The following is a 24,374-nucleotide window of genomic DNA, read 5'->3' as shown; positions in this document are numbered from 1 at the left end:
AAGTATGTTTAAATGTTCATATATCATGAGTCCTTTTATATTTTTATAGGTAATTGAAAATTATGTCGGAAAAATAACTTTTTCAGCAACCATATGACCAACGCATCCCAATTTTTTTCGAAAATTTTCTGCGATTTTCATTGTATCTACAAGTGTCTATTCCAAACCTTTCCTTTCATTTCTTGGAAAATTCCCTTGATTGGTGAAGAATGTAGCTTGTTAAAATGGGTAGTAAAAGTAATTTGTCTCCCACGTCTAAATGCTTCTATGTTGTCTCCTCCTGTCTTCATTTTCTTACAATATTTAACACAATTCTCTCGATGAACGAATTTCTAGTTAGTTTAACAATGCACTTAAATTTAACACAAAACTGATATTTTTGCGTATGTATTGAAAAGATATTTATTACTACATGTAATAAGTAATATTTATAAAATACAGGGATGGGACGCAACTGAACCAATGAAAAAAATCTTAACGAGCCAAAAAAAAAAAAAGGTCTAAGACTTCATTAATGAGGAACATAACCATAATTTTGATCTGATTGTATTATGTAGTACATTCATATAAAGGCAAAGTTATTAAAAGGGGGGGGGGGTTACTGGCCTCCATCTCTCACCCGGTCGTTACTTCCCTCATATAATACTATAGAACTTGGGCAGTCAGTAACGATCAAGTTGGTAAGGTGTGAAAGCATTTCAGGTTTTTCAGAGTTATTAAATTGTATATAATATAGTAAGCTAAAATAAACTTGCCATCCCTCCACTTTGAGAATTAAACACGGACCCCTCGTAAGCTGATCGAGGAGAATTCTAAAGCCCATTAATCCCCCCACCCCACCCCACACACAAACACATGCAGAGATCTATCAATATCAAAGTAAAAATGCTGACAAACCCGTAGAACGGGGGGGGGGGGGGTTCCTACTTTTTTCTGAGTAAAGTATTTTTCTATAGTAAATTTTTATTTAGAAACTGGTTCTACCCACCCACCCCCACTTTTTCTTGCTATAAGGTTCGAGAATTTGGACAGTTAAAAATTTTTTTTTTGCTTGTAGACTTTTTTTGAAACCCTTGCTGAATATTTATGGCTGAATATTTATCTAAACTTTGGAAATTTATTGGTATTGTCCCCTCCTCACTCTAAACAGAATTTCTGGTTCACTATCGGCATTTTAAACACATTCCCAAGCCACCAAGAAAAATTAATCAAACTAGCTTACTTCATAAATTCTTATTTTTTCGCAATTGTTTCATTTAATATACAGGCATAATTTCCATATACGATTTATGTCATAGACTTTTACTTCCAGGATATGGGGGGGGGGGGGGCACAAACACTTAACTTTTCGTGCAGGTTACAGTTTGATATACCAGGGGGAAATCAGTAATCATTTTCTCAGTGTATAATGTTATTTTTCAAATCGGGATCGAGATCCCTCCAATTCAGATTCGTTTCATATTCATTTCAGATTCGGATTCGTTTCATATGCAGAAACATCTCTATAAGTAACACTTTGGCAGTTGTCATAGAAACGGATGTATGAAAATGCGGGAGAGACATTTATTCCTTCATTATCATTTCAATTCTTAATATTCATTGTAAGGGGAAAAATGCGCTAAGTGGCATATGAAACGAAAATGATGTCATTATTACGATTGCTTGACCTTTTATAAACCATTGTGTGAAAGCTTTATCGATTTTACTGGATTATTAGTTTTTCAATTGATGATTTGTTGTTCATCATGACATCATGGGACAACGTCGTAATTCGGTCTAATACTAAGTTTTGTGAAAATATCGGGAACACTCCGACTTAAACGCATATACTAGTGATACCGACAGGACAAAAGTGCAAGTAAGCAACTGGTTTTCCAGTGGCGTGAGAACTTCAAGAAAAATATAACTTCCATCGATGAAGATAAATGATACGGCTGCCTATTGGAAGGTCATTTTTTCCTCATAGACAAATTGAGAGCGTTAATGGACGTGGCCCGCAGACATACTGTGGTTGGCGTTGCTACTGAAATAGGAACATCATATGGAACGATGGAGCGCGTATTTTGAGAAATTGTCGTAATAAGAAGAAAGTGGATGCGAGATGGGTTCCCTGGATTTTTTCGAGAACAGAAATGGAGAAACGAATGCAGCGTTCTTTAGAATTTCTAAGTCGATTTGAACAAAAGGGTGAGATGCTCCTACAACGTGACATACCTAACGACGTTATGTCCAATTCTTCTCCGGATTTTACAATTGTCCATGTTTTAAAAAAAGCTCCTTTGACCTTAATGGTAATTGGAACGTGGTGAAATTCTCCAGTATTGTTGCATAATGGCTCTATTTTTATAAACATGTCTATTATTTGCTTTAATCACATCACGATGAAATTTTAGAAAGAAATTTCACGAACTTTTGGATCAGCCCTCGAAATATAAATACATTTGATTGTCAGTAATTTTTTTCTTTGAAATGCTCATCAAATACGAAACGTTTAAGGACATACGCAATGTACCTTTCCTACTGATAATTTTTCAAGATATTCTTAATTTATGATTATAGTGCTATCAGTTGTACGTAGACAAAAAATCAGTATGCATAACCAGGGGTTTTGAAGATATCAATTGATGAAAAATCTTGTATAATTCAAAGAAGAAATTACAAAAATTGCTAAACATATATTCTAGATGTTTTGTTTAGACAAACTTGTTTTAAAAGAAGTGTACAACAGCATATATAGACATTAAAATGTAGCACGCAGTTCCTTTAAGTAGTGGAACTCTTCAACTCCAAGGAAAAAGACAATAAAGTTCAAACTACGTTGCGTATGTCCTTAACCGCGATATTTGGCGTCTAACCAGAAATGAACCTGTACTTTATAATTGTTTATAGATACAATCCAGGCATCACCTATGCTTCCCATCAAACAACTTTCCCATGTGCGTTTGCGCAGTGGCAGCAAGAGCAGGCAGAGATGTATTCGTCATTGATTTTTGTGGAGCAAATGGCGCCATTAAATTTGAATTGTGTGACGACAATGTGTTAGTGGTAATAAAAGTCAATGATAAACATTATAAGGTAATACATATGGTAGTTATTTAAAAATATATATTTAACTTGTTTTTTATTATCATTACTTGATCGATATTTTAAAAAAAAAATAGATTAGAGTAAGACGTAAAATTATGGATTAAATCATTAACGGTTTTTAAATGAAAGTTTGTCTGTCCGTTCATTAACTTTTTAGATTTTTGAAATTGGTTCAGCGGTTCTAGAGAAGAAGCTGAAAGTATACAAATGTTAATGCACAACGGACGATAACGAATAGCAATGGTCAACTGACCGACCCAGATTACCCAAAAATCTCATCAAAATCTACTGCGTTATAAACAATGAATCTTGTGTGAATGCTTCTTGATATAATGTTAACTCAATTTTGTTCGAATATATGCTCTGTCGGTAGAGCGCTCGCTCCGTGATTGGAAGGTCGGGAGGTCGAATTTCGGAAACAAGAGGCTCATGGGCCACAACGCTCACCTGAGTAACTTTGGCCTTGCTGTTTTTCACCTGCCCCCCCCCCCCCTTGTAGTACTTATTGTGGCCCCGCCCTAACCCGGGGGTCATGATTTAAACAATTAGAATCTAAACTACCCCAGGATGCTCCCACTTAAGTTTCAGCCTTTCTGGCCCAGTGGTTCCTTAGAAGAATATTTTTAAAGATTTTTTCTACATATTTCAATGCAAAACTTGGATTCCCTATTGTGGCACCGCCCTACCCCGGGGGTCATGATTTAAACAATTAGAATCTACACTACCCCAGAATGCTTCCACATTATTTTCAGCTTTCTGTCCCAATGGTTCTTGAGAAGAAGATTTTTACTACATATTTCCATGTAAAACCTGGATTCCCTGTTGTGGCCCCGCCCTACCCCGGGGGTCATTATTTGAACAATTTTTAATCTACACTACCTCAGAATGCTTCCACATGTGTTTCAACTTTTTTGGCCCAGTGGTTTTTGAGAGGAAGATTCATTATGATGTTTACTACCTATTTCGATGTAAAACTTGGATTCCCTATTGTAGCCCCGCCATACCCCCCGGGATCATGATTTAAACAATTAGAATCTACACTACCCCAGAATGCTTCCACATAAGTTTCAGCTTTTCTGGCCCAGTGGTTCTTGAGAAGATTTTTACTACATATTTCAATGTAAAACTTGGGATTCCCTATTGTAGCCCCGCCCTTCCCCCGGGGATCATGATTTAAACAATTAGAATCTACACTATCCCAGAATGCTTCAACATAAGTTTCAGCTTTTCTGGGCCAGTGGTTCTTGAGAAGATTTTTTAATGACCCCACCCAATTTTTGTCTTTTCTTGATTATCTCCCCTTTGAAGTGGGCTTGGCCCTTCATTTTAATAATTTAAGGAGGGATTCTTCTCTTAAGAACACTTATTTCTTATATTTAGATATCAATGAAACTTTCACAGAATCAAGAAGACAATATCACTAAGTGATGTATCCGTTAGATTAAATTTGACCGTTTTATATTAGAGGCAAGGGCAGGTCAAGGTCAGTATCTTTTTCCTGGACATTAAGAATAAAAAATTACTGTTGCGAATCATACGATGCCTACTTCTGTTTCAATAAATTAAATGTTTTTCTTTTTGCATAAAGAGATATTACCATATAGGGCCTATAAGCTGATATTACCAAATTGACATAAATAATTTAGCTAAAATGGAAATTGGCTAATCCAAATTTTCTCTATTTTTCTTAAAATTTTAAGATATTTCAGTTATTTTTATATGCCTCCTATATTCAAATTTTTCTTATTTTCACATAAGGTAAAGTTGTCATATAAAAATACAAAATGATATAAAAACAAAAAGTTTTGACCGTTTACTAAGAGAGAAAAAACACTTTTTACTGATTTTTGGCTCAAATCTGAACTTTGATTGGAAGCTTTTAAAAGCTAACATAACTGTAGTTTGTTTGGAAAATCATATTTATTTGATATATTTTAAAACTTTAGTCCCTTATTATTAATTTAACTTACATTTAAAAATTTTCTTCAAGTCTTTGATTGTGTAAAAATTATAACTAAATTCATTATTCTATAATTATTTTGAGAGGCAGAAAAGAAGATATTTTCATACGCCGTCATTCCGCCAAAAATAAAGTCCCTGCTAGATTTCAAACACACTGTATCATTTCTATTTAAAGTTGTACAATTGTGATGAGGAAAGAAAAAAAAAATGATCTTTTAAATCTCTTACATCTAAATATATAAAACATATAAGCAAATATACTTTGAATATTTTATCTAGTCAGAAACCAGAACAAGACTCCCTGCTTAAACTCCCCTTTACGCAAGAATGCTTTGTACTAAGTTTGGTTAAAATTGATCTTCTTGAGAATGTGAAAAGTTTACAGACGGACGGACAACGGATGATTAGAAAAGCTGAGTTGAGCTTTCAGCTCAGGTGAGCTAAAAAAAAAAGAAAACAACTGTTCCTTCGCCAAGCGCTCGGCACTTTGAAGTGAAAGCTGCGGGTCTTTCGGATGAGACCTTAAAAAATCGAAGCCCAGTGTCATGGCAGGCGTTGGCACGATAAAGATCCTTTACTGCTCAATGGCTCAAATGCTGAGTAAAGGTCTAAATTTGAAGCCTTTCAGCGGTATATGGTGACGTCTCTATAAAAATTCTCGATTGGGATGTACAGCAACATACAACCAATCAAATAACCAGAGGTTGCGTTGGCTAAAGGGGGATCAAAAGTTAACTTAAAAATGTTCTGAAGAGCATCAAGGGCAACAATCAGTCAAATTTATATGCAAGCAAGCGCAGATAGTGCAGATTCGTTCTGTAAGGGAATTTTAGAAAACTCATGAATCTTCATTTTTATTCGAGTCAACAGGGCCAAAATATAAGTCAGATTATGCAAACATCCCAGATAGGGTTAATTAAAATTTATTCCAGCCATGGCATTCAGATTTTAGTTCGGGCGTCATATGCTTAAATGGAATAAATGCTTGCACGTTTTTTTCCCTTCTTTTTGATATCTCATATACAAAAACGCACAAGATATCTCATATAAGAGAAAAAAACCCGCACAAAATCAAAAATTTAGTTATTTCTGCGGGATATCGTGTGTCATATAATAACATAAATATTAAATATTGCGCTATATGCAAATGTGCAAAAATTTATGCGCAATAGTTAAGTTCGAAGAGCGAGGTGGATATGCCTTTCTGTGACGTCGATATACATGTATTAATGAAGTGACCGAATTATTTTATATTCCTATCTTATATTATTTTCTTTGGGACACACATGAGAAAACCAAAGTAATTTATGTAGAATGTGTGATAATTCTCAACCTGAATGTGTAACTTTTGGAAAGCTGTCAATGTGACAGCAAATCCTTTTCCCTTTGTGTATAGAACTGGTATTTTCACATCGATAGACAATTTTCCATTTGCAAGAGTTATTTACCTTTGTTAGAAAATACCCATTTTTCTCGCTACATGTATGTCCTTTCTAATTTACATGTAAAAATTTTCAATATTTCAAAATCTTTTGACATTTTAATTTCCTACCTTCATTGGCAAGGTATGGGACAACAAAGAAAAGATATATTAAATAATGATACGCATAAAGATTTAATTCATCAGATACTGCCCATAAACTTGGTAATGTTCTAGAGGGATAAAAATATCCTATGGCGGTTGAACCTACACTGACCCCAGAAGTTGATTGATAGTATATTGTTTTACGTCCAATTCGAGAATTTTTCACTCATATAGAGATGTCACCATATACCGGTGAAGGGTTTCAAATTTTGACCTTTACTCGGCACTCAGGGCGATTGAGCAGTGAGGGATCTTTATCGTGCTAACGCCTGCCGGGCCTCGGTTTTTAAGGTCTCATCCGAAGGACCCGCAACTTTCACTTCAAAGTGCCGACGCATGGCGAAGAAACAGCTGCTACACATTTTTAATCGACTTAGGTCAGTCGCGAACTCACGACCTACTGATCACGGAGCAAGCGCTCTACCGACTGAGCTACCTTGAACGGTGACGAAGTGAAATAACTCTTGTATATGTGAACGTCATCTATTTTGAAAACTGTCTATTCCGAAAACTGTAGGAGCTGATCTCAACAAGATCAATGTACGCTATTACTATATATTGCATGGAAATGACAAGTTCAACAAATGGCATTTTCTCTATAAATGATCAAAAAATCTAAATCGAAGTAATATGCACATCTCTGATACATTTACAATTGATATGCTCAATAAAAACTTCATTCAAGTATCGTGATTCGTGAAACTGTAGGTTGAGCTATCCGGACAAATGATGTACCCTTTATGCATATTTTGCAAACAAAGCTTGCATTTTTCTCAAAAATAATCAAAAAATCGAAATCCAAGTAATATGCATATCTCTTATATACATGTAAAACCAACTGATCTGCAAAATAAGAATCTTTGTTCTTGAAAACTGTAGGAGGAGTCGGTTGAGTAATCCGCACAAATGGTGTACACTATATGCAAAATTTTGCAGAAACATGACTAAGTTGAACAGCTGTTTTTTCCTCAAAAATTAACAGAAAATCAAATTCATGCAGTGTGCTCATATCTGATAAATGTACAACTGATCAACTGATCTGCAAAATAAAAAACAACCCTCTTATCTTGAAAACTGTAGGAGTTATCCAGACAAATGGGGTTCTCTTTGCAATATTTTCCAAAATGATGTCTACGTTGAACAACTGGTATTTTTCTAAAGATTATCAAAACCAAGCAGTATGCACATCTCTGATATATGTACAATTGATTTGCAAAATAAACATGATGTGTTTGTGAAACACTGTTGCCCTGTATGACAACTTATAGCGAATACTAAACTTTCTCAAATGCAAATCAAATATGTTGGTACCCAAAGAAAGGTCTTGAGCAACCAGTGAATAGATACGGAGAGAGTTAAAATTTTTCAAAGGTATGTCAAACGTCAAGGTTAAATAAATGGTGCCTAAGGAAAGGCATTCTCACAAGAAATATACAATTGAAATATGAAAACCCTAGCACCAACAGTTCAGAAGTTATGGCAAAGGTTGAAGTTTCTCAGAAGTCAAACTCCTAGGTCAAGGTCAAAGTTGTTAGAGTATCCAAAGGAATGTCTTGTTAGGAAGATTACATACATGAGGTACAAAGGAAGGTCTTGTCACAATGATTACATCTGTGAAGTATGAAAGCTCTAGCACCAACTGTTCAGAAGTTATGGTCAAGGTTAAAGTTTTCCAAAAGTAGGTCAAAGGGTCAAAATTGTTGGTATCCATAGAAGGGTCTTGTCACAAGGATTAAATATGTGAAGTATGAAAACACTAGCACCAACAGTTCAAAAGCTATGGCCATTGGCCAAGGATTAAGTTTTCCAAAAGTAGGTCAAACTCGTGGGTCAAGGTCAAAGTTGTTGGTATCCAAAGGACGGTCTTCTCACAAGGATTACACGCGTGAAGTATGAAAGCGCTAGCACCAAATGTTCAAAAGAAATGACCAAGGTTAAAATTGGGTAAAATTTTACAAAATTGGTTCAAACTCCAAGGTCAAATATGATGGTAACCAAAGAAAGGTCTTGTCACAAGGAATACACGTGTGAAATATGAAACCATAGCTCCAACCAATCAAAATTTAGGCAGTGTACTGCGCAAGTTTTGCGAACAAACAAACAGACTGACTGACAGGGTAGAAACTATATACCTCCGAATCTTCGATTACGGCGGCATAAAAAGTCCCTGTCTTGAAAACTGTAGGAGGAGTTGTCCGAACAAATAATATCCCTTTTGGCAGCTGCCCTTCCGCCATTCCATTTAAATAATCAGATTTTTCCTACGCAAAACCCGATTAAAATTATAATGTATTATATGGTATGGAGCAAATCCATCGAATTAAACGGTAAAAAAAACATTAACTTTCATTCATCTGGAAGGGAAGCATGATTCTGTTGAGCTTTTTGTCAGTTGGGCTTGAGAAAGTTAGGATTTGGATGTTCAATGTCTAAATGTACATCTTAAATATCATTTTAGATTTATTTTCCCACCGGTACAACGCTTTCAGTGTACATTACGGATTGGAATGGCTATTACAACATTGACTTGGAAATTAACCCTTCTTCTCTGGATTTCGGAAATTCTTATGGTTTATGTGGTTTTTTTGACGGTGTTATAGACAATGACGTTACAAGAAGAGACAAAACTACGACAGACAGTATCGAATTGACATATCCAAATACTTTTTCGAATTCATGGAAGTAAGTTTTTAAAAATGCAAAGAAAAATTGGTTTTAAAAACCCATACGCAAAGAAGTTAAACTACTTCAAGATTTCTTCATAAATGGATTATAAAATATGTTATATTTTAATTTACAGAGTACAGGCCAGCGAGAATCTCTTCAGTGATAGTTTAATATATCTTGGTCTGAAGTCCATCTCCAACGTTCTAGGCTCCAATTGCAAATGTACCGATAGTGGCCAAACCGAGTGCTCATACAGGACCTTTACTCCTTGTAATTTTGATCAGGGTAAACGATATGAATGTGACAAAAATCAAGTTCAAAACCGACAAGATCTAGACATATCGAGAAAGCCCGAGAAACCGGATGTTGAAGATCAACGAGTTCAAGACCGGCAACAGGAAGGCCTCGTAACTAAAAAGACCGAAGAACAGGATGTTCACAAAGATCAAGTTCAGAACCAAGGACAGGAAGGAGACTTGTCTAGTGAGCCCGGAGAACCGGATGTTGACAATCCTAAAGAACGGGATGTTTTAGTTATGTTTAATATCTTCATATCTTAAGCATGTATATTTTCTTTCTTGTAAATATAATATACACAAAACACAGTGCATTTTTTGTGTTGTAATGTAGATATTAACTACTACCATGTCAGAAAAAATATACGTGTCCTTGAAAACAATCGTTGTATTCTTTATTCATTTAGATAAACACACTTATGACGTTCGTACAAACGAAGGAATACGCTACGATAGTTTGTTTGAAAGCCTTTCAAGATTCACCTGAATACAACACTTGTCAGAAACACGTTCCTGATGTAGTTAACATTACCATCGCTAACTGTATCGAAGATGTAAAGGTAAATAAAAAACTCATTTTTAAAATTCTGTTTTTATTACATGTAGATTTTAGTTCTTACTGAATTTGTGAATTTTTGCGGTCACCTGAGTATCATTAGGATTTCAGTAAAATGTGTGCTACATTTAACACAAATGGAAAAAATTTAAAGTTTTAAGAACTTTTGCGCACCCAACAAAGTTTAAAGACAAAATATCCAAACCATGTCATATGTCATCGTCGCAAACCACGGCCAAATGTACGATCCTCTCCCATTGTAGGAGAGCTATATACGGACTCCGGACCGTGTCTTGAGACGATGGTCATATGTATGTCATACATTTTCCTCAAATCGCTCTTTGAAGGGAGATCGGGGGATTTCTAGAAGAAAGTCCTGACTATTTTCAAGTCAGAAAAATTATCGTGCAAAAAAAAGTGTTCTGACATTTAATAACCAAAATGAAAGTAGTAAAAATACAAATTGCCATGCATTTGCACATTACATTTCGAGGATATTTAAAGATTAATCATGAATATGCAAGTGTCCTCATGTACTGCAGATTCAAGTCTGTTAAATCATGCCCACCCCAGCCCTGGGTTAGAACAGGGCCACAATAGGGAATCAAAGTTCTACACTGGAATAAATAGAAACGCATCATTCCTAGAAAGTATTCTCAAGAAATATTAACAAAAGTCATGACTAGTCATTTTAACATTCAGATTTAAGTTGGTATAAGTCATGCGCCTTGCCCTCCCTGGAGAAAGATTGGGCCACAATAGGATATCAAATTTTTAAATTGGAATGTGTAGGAAAATAATCTCTAAGAATCTTTTCTCGAACATCAAAGCCACAATATAAATGATATTACTATGTCCGCATTCCCCCAAAAATGCAAATTTAAATTTATTCATATTTATTGTAATAGGGTTTAGTTGGGACCAATAAGGGATCAATGCAACATTTACTTAAATGTATTGTGCAAAAAATTCTTTAATGTAGATTTATGTTCAGCTTATTGTTCCCGAGACTTTTTTCATATGAATATATAGGAAATTTATTAAATTTTAAAAATCCAGCATGACCACCATTGCTTTCTTCCGTTGGCATATGCTTTCCGGCGAAATATATCCATTAAGGTAAGGTTTGCGACCCCCTCCAATTTTTTTTTAAAATTGTACATATGTCGTATATCAATATATTTGGAAAAATAACTTGATCATTTAAACACGATTTTAAGAGATATTGCCCGTCCCGTTTTTTAAGCCAAGACGCAAAATTTGAGGTATTTGACGTTTTGAATTTTAATTATTTTCAATGAAAAAAAAATTATAATCCGTCATCTTAGAATAATTAAAATGACATGAATTATTACATTTTATGCTTAATTTATCTTAAATTTTTATTTCTGTTATTTAAAATGTAAAAATTTGGGTAAAAAAGAGGATATTTCAATTTTTCTGAATAAAGTGAAACCGTTGCCATGGCAACAAACAAGTAAAAATCACCAATTTCCATATCTACCGATTCCACGAAAATCCAAGAAATTGTTAACTGGATCATTTTTATCACAATGAACTGAAAAAAAAAATATGTATGTCCCCAACACCGTTTCCGTGGAAACGGGCTATATAACAGGTTTTGTACATCAAAATCAGACTTCTGCATTTTAAAAGTTAACATTGATACGATTTTGAGAAGGTGTCAACGTCAAAGTAAATTTTATAAGAAATTGTTTTTTTGGCAGAAAATTGACCACAATAACAATCCGTCTATACTACTAATTAATCAGTTCATTGAAAGACTCTTGTTATACATGTCCTACTTAAAGCACCTTTACAATATTATTGATGAAATATAGTCAATGGAATTTTGTTTCAAAACCGTTTAGAAATACATGTATATATAAACATGTTTGAGGTGTACACATGTACATGTATTTGTTCATCATGGTTTCTTGGTATGCTGCTGTTGGAAAACAAGTTTAAGTAAACCTATAAAAAAAGCTTTTTGACCTCATTTTGATTTAATCATTCCAAAAGATTCCAACTACATGTATTAATTTCTAGGCATCTTTAGCTAATGTCTTACTCATATATGACTGGTGAGGCTTTACATGGTATTATTTGAGTGAAATGTTGTAGGCACTGTATCCAGGTAGCTGCTATCTTAAAAGCAGCAAGTTAACATATCAATCATTTTATTAGTCTGTTTGTTTGTAAAACATCCTTTCAAGAATTTTTCACTCATATTGAGATGCAACCACTTGCCAGTGTAGGGCTGCAAGTTTACACCTGAACTCGACGCTTATGGCCTTTGAGCAGTGAGGGATATTTTTCATGCCAGCAAATACTGTGATAAAGGACTTCGGTTTATACGGTCTCATCCGAAGGACAGGTCTCCAAGTCCCCCAGTGGGATTCGAACCCGCAACGCAAGGATCAATTCCTTACTCCATGATTCAAGAGCAAACGCTCTAACCAATGCACCATGAAGGCGACTTTGATCAGTCCCAGATTCTGGATAAATGCAGCTGTATGTAAGAAGACAATAACATTGGATTCCAAGTTACAAATTCATATTTCAATGAGTTTACAGTGCAAGTACTTCCGATTTCAGTCAAATTGTAAAATTCTGCAGAGTTATTACAATGTCATGAATATTTGACAAGAACAGGAAAAACAACAATGCCATAATGACACATATATCCGATCCATTATCTATGGATATTTTGCTACAACAATTTTCATGAAATTTTACAAACATTTTTTGAATGCTACACAGAAACTTGTTAAGCGGACATATGCCACCTTCAATTAATACCTCTGATGCATATATTTATTTTACTGAATACAAGTTCAAAGATGGAGAGGCAATGTACTGTAATCATCTCAGATTCTTATTTTTTTCTAAATTAAAAGGAAAACAGCTTGTAGATAGAATGTTGTGGAATCATTGTTTCCAAGAAATACATTTATTGGGTAGTGGGTAACCATTAATTCTCCTCCAAATTCTGGGCCATTGGTATTGGCATATCAGGTTTCATACCTTTGCTTGATCAATCGAACTTTCTTGAACATTCATGAGCTGGAATAGAATGGTCTTTAATATCATATATGGCAAAAATCTTCTAAGCAAGTAGTGATTACCAATTAATGATCCATAATCTGAAATTGTGTGTTCATTTTCATTTAATGAAAGGAATGGGGAAAAAAAACAGATGAAATGAATGAATTTCCAACATACTCACTTTATAACTAATAATGGTACTATTATAAAAATAAATGTTTACATTTCTACAGATTGAATTAGATGAAAGCAATTATATAAGGTTGATGAGTGAATGTTCTAAAACACACCCTAAGATTATTCATACATAGTCATGCATAATCTGGTTCTCTTTTTATTTTATAAATAAGATGATAATAAAAAAAATAGAACTTATTTCACAAAAAGTATTCCCAGGCCCTCATTAAAATCATTCAATTTTCAATCTAAATTAAATCTCTCCACATCTTGGCCGTAGGAGGGGGAAGTCCCCCCCCCCCCCAATAATTTTGCCGATATATAGAATACTATAGAAAACGTAGCAACTATATGCTTGTGCCCCTCAAAATATCGTCTGATGACCTTTTTTTGCTTGTCAAGGAATTTATTTTAAATTATTGGTAGTGCCCACCTCCCACTATGGGCCTGATCCACATTACACTAATGTATCACTTAATGAGAAAAAAATATTTTAAATTTGCTGATGTCTTTTCTTATATGACAATACCAATTAAATTGACATTCAATTTTCAATGACATGCAGTTGGTCATATGATCAGAATTTCTTGTGTATGGAAAGCAAACTGCACGAACCATTTGGAAAGTTTCGACTATGATGTCACATGTTACATTTTCCATAAAAAAAGTCTAAATAGTGTCTATTTTTCCTTGTAACACGAATAAAAGTAAAATATAAATATAAGAAACAAAATATCATTCTTTTAGAGATTCATTGGGATATGACATGAAGTCGGTACGTGATCAAATCTGATTTGATTAGCTGACCGACTTCAAGTCATATCCCAGTAAAACTCTAAAAATGATATCTTATTTCTTAAATGAATACAAACTGTACTTTAAAAAAGCTCACCTGTATTATGTCATAATTCCAACCTGAGCCAGCTGTCTCTATAAGCCCCCATCAAAGGTTACTTGAAAAAAATAAGATAATAAAATAAAATACTTACATTTACATGTACCAACTAAACATGTACATCTATTTATTTTGAGAGAACCAAAATTTACCCATATTGCCAGTGCATATAAGTAAATAGGAGAAGTTTTGAAAATGTCTTAAAACTGAGTCCAAGACTTTATGACTTTAAATCTCCCTCCTTTTAGCCTTTTTTCAATTGGATTTGGGCTCGCAGTGAGAAATAACACTAGATCTGAATAAATGTCAATCATTAATTCAAACTATTTCATTTAAAAAATGATGAAAATGCTTTCCGGATTGTAATAAAAAACGAGAGGGAGAGAACGAGAGAGATTTAAACAAAAATGGGTGACAACTTTTTCTGCATTGCGGGTTTTAGTCACATGTACCTAATCCGAGAATCGCCTGCATATGTCATCATATCAGAATATGAGCAGATAAAAGAGGGGTTAGAGTCAGAGGAATCTCGGATTAACATGCACCCTTATCTGTTCATTAAATACTGTATATGTCCGTTAAGGTCATTGACAACTTTCCGTAATTCGTAGATACGATACGTGATTATGAACTACAAATACTGAAAATTAACACTTAAATAATTACCTGTCTGGTGCAAATATATCAAACTGTCAAATGCTCCATGACTTCTCTTCCCTGTTCGGAGTGCATACTGCATAGACCATGCAGAGTGTAACAGGATGCTCCCACATATATTCTTTCTTTCGTTCGTATTGTCATTTAACATGATTAAGTGAAGTGATGAAGTGCATGATTTACAATACATCTGATTTTTTGCCCCTGCTGTCTTGAATAACCGTGCAACTTGCGCAGATCCATATTGAAAATAAACTTACTAGTCCTCTTTTATTGTGTCATCAATCGTGCATCACTTTTAACGTTTTACATACGTCCGCTAAATTCCTTTGAGATTCCAGCACTTTAAATTGCTTTACGATTTTCTACTGGAAATGTCATTTGTTTGTTCCCATCATCATGTTCATGGTGTTTGACAGACGAAATTCATTAGCGATTGAATGCTTAGTATAGCTGGTTTAAATTTTGCCGTTTTTCAAACGCTTAACTGATTCATAAGAGTTATCTTCCTGTGATCGCTAACCTTACCTTAATTGAGAATTGGACAAAAAGTACATCAATCATCTTAAGCTTTGATACCTCTTTCAAAGCAGAGTGCATGCCCCGCATGTTTGGGTATACATGGTGATGACACTTAATCATCGAAATGCAAATATTCCCAAGTCGTGATGCTTCAGGTTTGTTTAAGTTAAAAATACTGTGGCTGAAGTGAGGCTAAACTCGGATCAAATTTTATGTAATACGTTTATATAGGGGAAAACTTATATTTATTCTTCAGAATAGCAGGACCATGTTAGTGATATTGATATTCAGAATCCCAAAATATTGTGTATTCAGGTCTGGTTTAGTCCTGGCCTCCTTTCGGCTATGCAGGAGCCACAGTCTGGGGTGAAAAAGCAGAAAAACGCAGAAAAAGTGATATGAGCCTCTTATTATTATTTTTTGTAGATGACTGGAGATGAGAGTTTGATACAGATGCACGTTGAAGCAGCTTTGCAACAGTGTTCCATGTTCGTTTTTTTAAATGAAACTTTCCAGGAGTCAGAACCTGATATTACCTACTCAATCCAAAACTTGTGTCCTAGCAACTGTAGCAGTCACGGTACTTGTGAGGGAGGTGATGTATGATTTAATTTTCCAGGGTTTGAAGATGTTAGATGCTCCAGGTCAATCCCAATCTTCCTTTACCATATTAAATTTTATATATATATATATATATATATATATATATATATATATATATATATATATATATATATATATATATATATATCAATGCGTTGATAGATTATTAGTAGAAATACTCTTTAAGGAGAAATAATCGTTTCTCTACTAAATACTGAGAATCTATAGTAAATAAGATAAATGTTTTACAACAGAAAATAGGTAGGGCGCTCGCTTCATGATCAGGAGGCCCGGGTTCGATTCTCGGTCACCGCGCTGCGTCAAACCTAAGACGTAAACAAAGGTAGTGACTATCTTTGCTTAAGCGCCCGGCACTAGAAGTGAAAGTCACGGTTGTTTCGGATGAGACCTTAAAAATCGAGGTAGGCGTTGGCACGAAAAAGAACCCTCACTGCCCAATGGCCCTGAATGCCGAGTATGGGTTTAAATTTGAAGCCCTTCACCGGTGACGTCTTTATATGATTGAAATATTCTCGAATGGGAAGATGAAAACATACGGTCCATCAATCAACAGAAAATATTCTAAAAATTTAATTCTATGAAATACCGAACATTCTGTGTATTTTATTAAGCGGTGTGATTCTGATGAGTATGTAAATAGTGACCGTTGAAGAGTTCAGCAAACATAGCACAGCTTTGAGTCGTTTCATCAGACTACGCAAATGAGTTATCAAAACCGGTTACGCAGGAAACTTTATTGATAACATGAATTTGATATGTTATCTTACCGTGAAACAGAGTATCGAGTTTGAACAAATAAACTTCATATACTTTTTTTGTTACAGGAAACTGTACATGTGACGCTGGCTTTGGGGGGAGCGACTGCTCCTTTGATTTCCTCGGACCTCCCACAATAACAAGTGTTCCCAGTGCTGGTCTGTGTGATCTATCTACTACAACCTGTAAAGAGGCCACCATCTTGGGAAAATATTTCTTTGAAAACATGGACTCGATTTGTTACATAAATGTGCATCAGGTATGCTTTAGGTTCTCTTTTCCCCCTCAGTTCTAACATCGAACTATCAAATCATATAGATCTTACAATGTTTCATATCGTGTCTTTCTTATCAGGTTGATGTAAACCAATCCACATTGAGAAGAGAATCGACAAAAAATACCTTAAAAGAAAGAACTTTATTTGAGGGATATTGTCCCATCCCTTTTAATACAACTGGCATTTGGACTACTGAAATTAATTTCAAGATATCAAATGATAAATTGCGTTTTACAGACACATATCAGATATTTATCTACCAGTCAACATGTCAAGAATATCATAATGATTCTGGAAATGTTTTTTTCACTTTAAAGGTTAGTATTAAATTAAAGGATTTGTTCTTTTTTAGGTCACCTAAGTCACTAAACTATCGGTCGTCCTTTGTAACTTTTAAACATTTTCAGCTTCTCATCATAAACTGCTAAATCATTAACCAATTTTCATATTTATGGATAAAAGGGAAATTGAATTTCATGGAGCATGATAGGTGTGGCTAAAACCATCAGAAATCAATTCAATATTGAACAAGCTAATTCGGAGAATTTGTTTACCTCTCTTAGGAAAAAGGAAGATGGAAAACGGGAAAAAAATATGATGCAGAAATAAAAACAAGGCTAACCTTGACCATTCAGCTTTTGGCCTTATAATCAAAAGGGGTCCTTTTTAGGTTAAAGAAATTCCATGGGTTTCACTTCAAAAGTTTTCGAAGAACAAAGTTATCATCTGAAAACTATGTAATCAATATATATAAGTTTTACCTTTTTTGACCTTAAAATCAATAGGAATCTTTTTGTCTGTCATACTGACTATAGGTATAAAATATTACAAAGCCACAAAGAGAGCTAAAGCTATCAACTGGAAACCTTTTTAATGAAAGATGTTAGTATGTCACCTTAATTTCTTGACCTTAGAGTGAAAAGGGTCCTGTTTGAGTTATAACGTATGATGTATAAGATATCATTAAAAAGCTCCAGAAAAACATAAGTTATATGAATTACCTGGAAACCGGTTTTGCATTGTATGAATTTCTGACCTTGAATTCAAAATCAATTGTGTTTTTAAGGCTATGTCTGGAAATTGTTATTTGCAATGAATGAATTTCTGACCATGACCTTTGCCCACAAAATCAATATGGGTATTTTTAAAGCCATAACAAGTTTTGAAATTTCATTGCAAAATTTCAAAGGCTTTTTAATATCACCTGGAAATGAATTGATATACAAAGAATGTATGAATTAATGACCTTGCTATTTAACTTTTTGACCTCAAAATCAAAAAAGTCTTCCTTTCGTCAAACATAGTTGTGATTTTAAAAATTTTGTTGTAAAAGAGCTCAAAGAAAACTAAAGTTTTCATCTGAAAAATATTATTTGCATTGGACTGATTTCCGATGTTGATCTTTCACTTTAATATCAATAGAGGTCTTCATCAGGCCATATGGACTTGTAATATAAAATTTCATCGCAAAATCTCAAGGGATTTTTAAGATATCATCTGGAAATAAAAGTGTTACACAAAGCGAAAATGAATGAAATTATGGCCCTAACGTTTGACCTAAATATCGATAGGGGTCTTCTTTAAGCCATAGGAAGTAAAGACGTAAAATTTCATTGCAAAAGCACAACGGTTTTTGAGATATCGTCCGGAAAATAAAGTGTTACACACAGAGAGAACGTATAAGACCTTGACATTTGATCACAAGATCAATAGAGTCTTCTTTAGGCCAAAGGGAGCTCAAAGGCTTTTTTGGGATATTGTCCGTAAACGACAGACAGACAGTAGGACAAACCCTCATTAATACCCCCCCCCCCCCACTTTCACTGAAATCGGTGGAAATCTGGACATCAAGCAGTCAAACTGTTGGCATGACTGTAATAAGCAGTAAGTTTTCTACCAATTTAGAAATTCTTGGCCCAAAGGTCAGGGGGTTCTAGAGTTATGGTGTGGTCTGGAGTTATGGTGTGGCTCTATTGGTCTTATAGTGAAAATAAATAAATTCTTTCAATAGTTTCTTATGTACCTTTTATTAATAACGAACTAAGTGCATGTTCATCATAAGCAAGGGTGCCTCCTCCAAGATGTGAAATTCATTGCCCCTGATCCTTTTGTTAATGTTGGGCCCTATTTATTACATATATGAAAACAATTCCTTGAAACAATTCTTCTCTACTTTATGTATTAAACAGTTCATATGCATTTTCCAAAATTTTGAAATTCATTCTTTGGGTCTGGTATTTGGGCGGGGCTCTGTTGTTTGACTGGTTTTTATTGTTAAACGCTGAGTCGGCAATTTCTCAGCCATATTTCGCCGATAAACATTTACGTTCTTTGGCGAGTTTTGAAAGTGTTTGTGGTTTCTCTGGCGGCCCCAAGTGATCCCTTCTTTTGTTCGAAAAATTTTTCAAGTGCCAAGGGATTGTAATCCTTAACACGAGGTACAATTTAACGTCCCATTCGAGGGACTTGAAGTTTAAAAATATAACAATGGGTTAGATTTACAATTACAAGCAAATAATAATTTAAAAAATCACATTTAAATCTTACTGTAAAAATCGGTTTCTTGGAAGTACAGTAAAATTTTACAAGAACTAATATTTAAAAAAAAAAGATCATGCATGGTTTGCACATTATTAATTATGGTTATCATTATTATAAAAAAAAAGATGTGCTTGTGAAACATTAACGCCCCCGTATCACAACTCATGGCGAATGCTCAAGTTTCTTAAATGCAAGTCAAAGGTCATAAGTCAAAAAATCTTTGTACCCAAAGTAAGGTCTTGTTACAAGAAATACACCTGCGAAATATGAAAGTCCTAAACTATGACCAAAGTTAAAGTTTTTTTTCCAAGATAGGTAAAACTCCAAGGCCAAGGTCAAAGGGTCAAATTAAATGGTGCCCAAGGAAAGATCCTGTCACAAAGAATACAAACGTGAATATATGAAAGCGTAGCACCAACCATTCAAAAGTTATGGCAAGACTAGTTAAAGTTTTAAAAAGTAGGTCAAAACTCCAAGGTCAAAAGTTAAAGGTTAAAAGGGAAGGTTTTGTCGTTAGGAATACACATATGAAATATGAAAGTCATAGCACCAACTTTTCAGAACATGACCAAGGTTAAACTTTTCAAAAGTAGGTCAAACTCCAAGTTAGAATAAATGGTACTCAAGGGAAAGGTCTTGTCACGAAGAATATACCTGTTACATGAAAAAGATCCCCCACTGCTCAATGGCCTTAAGTGCCGAGTATAGGAAAAATTTGCAGCTCTCCACCGGCAAGTGGTGGCGTCTCCATATGAGTGAAAGATTCTCGAGAGGGACGTTAAACAACATACCAACAAACAAACAAACAAACATTTAGGTGGATGTTCTCTGTTAGGTGGAGATAGATGGGTAAACATTGAATGTTCCAATACGTATGTCTGTCTGGCCGTCTGTCCCTCTGTCTGTCTGTCAGTCTGTCCCACTTGGTTTTCCGCATTTTTTTTCTAAACACTTGCAGATATTGAGCTGATTTTTGGTATGTGAGTGTATCTTGATGACTTACAGATAAATTTTGCATTTCGTTCCGCTTCAATGATTTTTGGCGGAATTACCACGTTGTCAATTTTTCAGGGTTTTCCTCAATTTTTTTCTAAAGGCTTACAGATATTGAGCTGATTTTTGTTATGTGACCTTACCTTGATGAATTATAGATCAAGTTTGCATTTCATTCCACTTCATTGATTTTTGACGGATTTATGGCATTTTCAATTTTTAGCGGGAACCAGATTACACTTGCCGGTAGGGGACTAGTATTGCTAATGCAATACTCCCAGAATGCTTGTTTCTGTTAGATCTACTTGAGTTGTCGCTGAGTACTACTATTTTGTTGATCTCTGATTAACATATTTCGCTTGTGATTGGGCAACCTATTTTTATCTAACTGATTATTATGTTTTATTATATACCTCAGTGATCATTTTCAGGGTTTTATTATACTCACGTGATCGCTAAAGCCCTTGGACCTTTTGTTGTTACTAGTTGTTGAAAACCTTTCCTGCCTCATACATGTAGCAAGCAATTTGTTAGCATAAAATGAACATTTAAAGCCAAAAAATATATTTAGTGGAGAAATAATTTTTTTGGAATAAAAATAATTTTTCAATATCATGAAATCAAACTTATGTTTGCTTAAAATTTACAATATTTACAGTTTTGGCATAATATATTTCATGTTTTTTTTTTTAAACTGCAGTCTGCCTTTTGCTACATCGATGGCACGTGCGTAAATCCGATGGAAAAAAGTATGATGAACAAGTGTTTGTATTGTAATGCTTTAAATGATAAATTCAATTGGACAGAAAATGAATGTAAGTATAAGATATTTTCTCTGAACACAATATCTCGATTTAATTCACAATTGTAATTTTTTTCCCACTGCCAACACTGCTTATCTGTCACTTTCACAGAAATATTTCAAAAGGAATAAATAGTGTAAAAATATTAAAGATAAAATATTTTCTAATTGTCTTCATCTTCTTCGGGCATAGATTGTAGTCATACTACACATTCTGCAATAGACGATGGTACTCCTTCTTCAACCACATATGTCGAACTCGAATCGACCATACTAATGGAAGAATTGACAAAACGTTACCCACAATACCACAGATCAATTATTGGCACTCCAGGGAAATCAGGAGATGATGAAGAAGAATCAGAAGCCCCCGAACTAGATACAGATTTCTTCTTTTTATTTTTTCTGTTTGTTTCTAATTTTTTGCCGTTTATATTACTAATAATTTTCATTTGTTTGTTTAAACATCGCAAGCGGCCTCCTCAGAGGCCACAGTAGTAATAGTTTACTTGCATAGATTTACGAAAAAAAAAAAAATAGACTGGCATAGCAAATGCTATATTGTTTACAAAAGCTTGGAGTTTTGTATTTTTTTAACATCAATTTATATTTTCCTGTAAATATGCAAGTTCTTTATCCACTAAAATCTAGTTGTTCTTTGCTGATCATAGGAATCTGAAAGTGGGACATGTGAAAATATTTTATGATATGATTCTCAATGTATTTTTACATAAATAACTATGATCATTTTTGATTACATCTTGTTGAATTTTCATTTCACCTGAATAAAAAGATTTGGTGAGCTTTTCTGTACAACATTTGTCCGACTTGTCTGTTGACTGTTCATATTTTTTTTTTCCAAATTGTTAATTAATGTACTGTAAATGTAAAGTATATGAAACATTTTAATGAACATGAAAAATCGCCAAGTACTTCAGATTTTAAATTGTTCAAATCAATACCTAAAAACTAGAATGGAACAACTATTTCAAATCTGCAAAAACAAAATTTTCAAAATCCTCGCAATCTAGTTTGTTCAGTCCATGTTTCAGAGAACAACAATATTGAATCGGAATTTGTCATCAAAGTTTAGAAAAAATCATGAAAAAATATTTCATAAACAGCAAACCACTTTAAGTCAAACTGGTCTGCAACAATTCCATCTAATGTGTATTTATGATTAAGTCAAACCATTATCTTTGAGACAAATTGCATAAATATCGTAATGTTTTCTTTTCATTAAAAAGAATTAGATGTCCATGAGAAGAGAAGATTTTTGTAGCATTTTCAATATGAGACTAACATAGCCCAACCCAGGACCCTGAACCCAGGAGTCATGATTTTCACAAGTACTGGTATTGGTTACTTGCTATCTGTAATCATGCATTTTTTTCTGCTAGATGTCTATGTATAAAGACAAGGTTTAGATGTCATATGCATTTGTACTATATGATCAGCTTAACCAAATATTAGCCTTTATCATGGCAAGTGGAGCTCAAATGTGATGGATTAATTGATGAATTGTGAACATTAATGCCGAATCGACAATTTTCAGACACTTTTACGCGATAAAATCTATTTTCTGTTTTGAAAAGTTTTTGGGTTTATCGAGCGGCCCCAGTGTGTCTATCTTTTTTTAGAAAACGAAGGAAACGATTTTTTACGTTTCAAGGGGTTGTAATCCTTCACACGGACCACTATTCAACGTCTCATCAGCCGGATTTGAGACTTAAAAATATGAAAACAGTTACAGCTGTACAATTACAAAGAAATGCGGTCATATCAGCTGCATAAAACCCAGCATCAGCAGACCTCAGTCACCAGGCCTCGTGAACATAACCAAAAATAATTCTCAGACAAAATTTATTCGTAGAATTCCAATATTTCTCAGCTAAGAATTTTTTAATGCTTTAGAAGTTGAATCAATTTTAGTTGTATTGTTAGGCTTATGTTACAGTAATTTCAGATTTAAAAAAAAAATGGAAAGAAAGAAAAATGACTATTCTATTAAGTATTTTTTAAAATCAAAATTAACATGAAACTAAAATTAATTTTTCTGCCTAGGCTTCTCTAGTGTTGACGAACTCTAGTTAATTTAATAAGCATGAAAAATGGCATAGCATTAAAAAAGAATATTATTTGGCTTTGAAAGACTTACCTTTAGTAACCGCAACAATTAGAAGATAGAAATACAACGACATCATCGTTTATGAAATTGTTGCAATAAAATAAGAAACACGGAAGAAATCATCATAAATAATTTTGTTTTAAATAATTTCCGATTCCTCTCTGAATTTAGGAAAGTGACAACGCAGCTAGGTTAAGGACGCCCATGAAATATACGCCTTAATATATTCAGGGAAAATGAATACAATTTTAATATTTTTTATAACAGCATTAGTTTTGATGAATGTGAATCGTGGTGTGTGCACTTGTATATATCGGGTCTCTGCTGAGTTCGGCCAATGCGACTTCGCTTACATCAGCTGTTTGTCACGTGACAGGTTTACAATTAGAACATATATGTACTACTACAAAGATCGTAAAAGTTCAACGATATACGGGCCTCTTTCCGCTGTAAAATTTATTTTGTTTTCTTTGAGACAAATTCCTTAACATGAAAAGTGCTGGGAGCAACTTCCTCGTGCTCGGGAAATTTGTAAAATTTTGCCGTCTTTCTGTAAACTCCAGACATAGATATAATACACATTAGAATAATGTTACATTACGAAATAAATAAACAATGCACAACCAGCTCCCAGCACTTTTCAGAATAGTAGGAATAATAGCTACACGTGTTTAAAAATTCAGAATTGATAGTGAAGCGGATATCGTTGAACTTTTTGACATTTTCGAAGGACTGGACCTGTCATTCTAGCACGTTACTGTACAGATGTGCTCCCTACGGCTTATATATTATGTCTACACA

The 24,374-nt window shown here is 34.2% G+C and overlaps 1 protein-coding gene across 1 annotated transcript in view; it reads left to right on the top strand.

Annotated features, from left to right (window-relative positions):
• LOC133180468 (von Willebrand factor D and EGF domain-containing protein-like) overlaps positions 1-22,125 on the top strand; it is a 33,100-nt gene extending 10,975 nt beyond the window's left edge. Inside the window, exons 5-13 of the mRNA XM_061314984.1 lie at positions 2,890-3,075; positions 9,093-9,316; positions 9,435-9,834; positions 10,005-10,157; positions 15,879-16,047; positions 16,901-17,091; positions 17,187-17,426; positions 21,344-21,458; positions 21,639-22,125. Coding sequence (XP_061170968.1) covers positions 2,890-3,075; positions 9,093-9,316; positions 9,435-9,834; positions 10,005-10,157; positions 15,879-16,047; positions 16,901-17,091; positions 17,187-17,426; positions 21,344-21,458; positions 21,639-21,943 — 1,983 coding nt within the window. The 3' untranslated portion in view covers positions 21,944-22,125. The remainder of the gene's footprint in view (positions 1-2,889; positions 3,076-9,092; positions 9,317-9,434; positions 9,835-10,004; positions 10,158-15,878; positions 16,048-16,900; positions 17,092-17,186; positions 17,427-21,343; positions 21,459-21,638) is intronic.
• Positions 22,126-24,374: the final 2,249 nt, after the last annotated feature.

The sequence above is a fragment of the Saccostrea echinata genome, unplaced genomic scaffold (assembly GCF_033153115.1).
Source record: "Saccostrea echinata isolate AGI-Se365-2 ecotype Australia unplaced genomic scaffold, CSIRO_AGI_Sech_v1 ptg000006l, whole genome shotgun sequence".
In the NCBI taxonomy this organism is placed as follows: Eukaryota; Metazoa; Mollusca; class Bivalvia; order Ostreida; family Ostreidae; genus Saccostrea; species Saccostrea echinata.
Note: the sequence above shows the minus strand (reverse complement) of the source record. Positions and strands in the feature narration are given on the sequence as shown.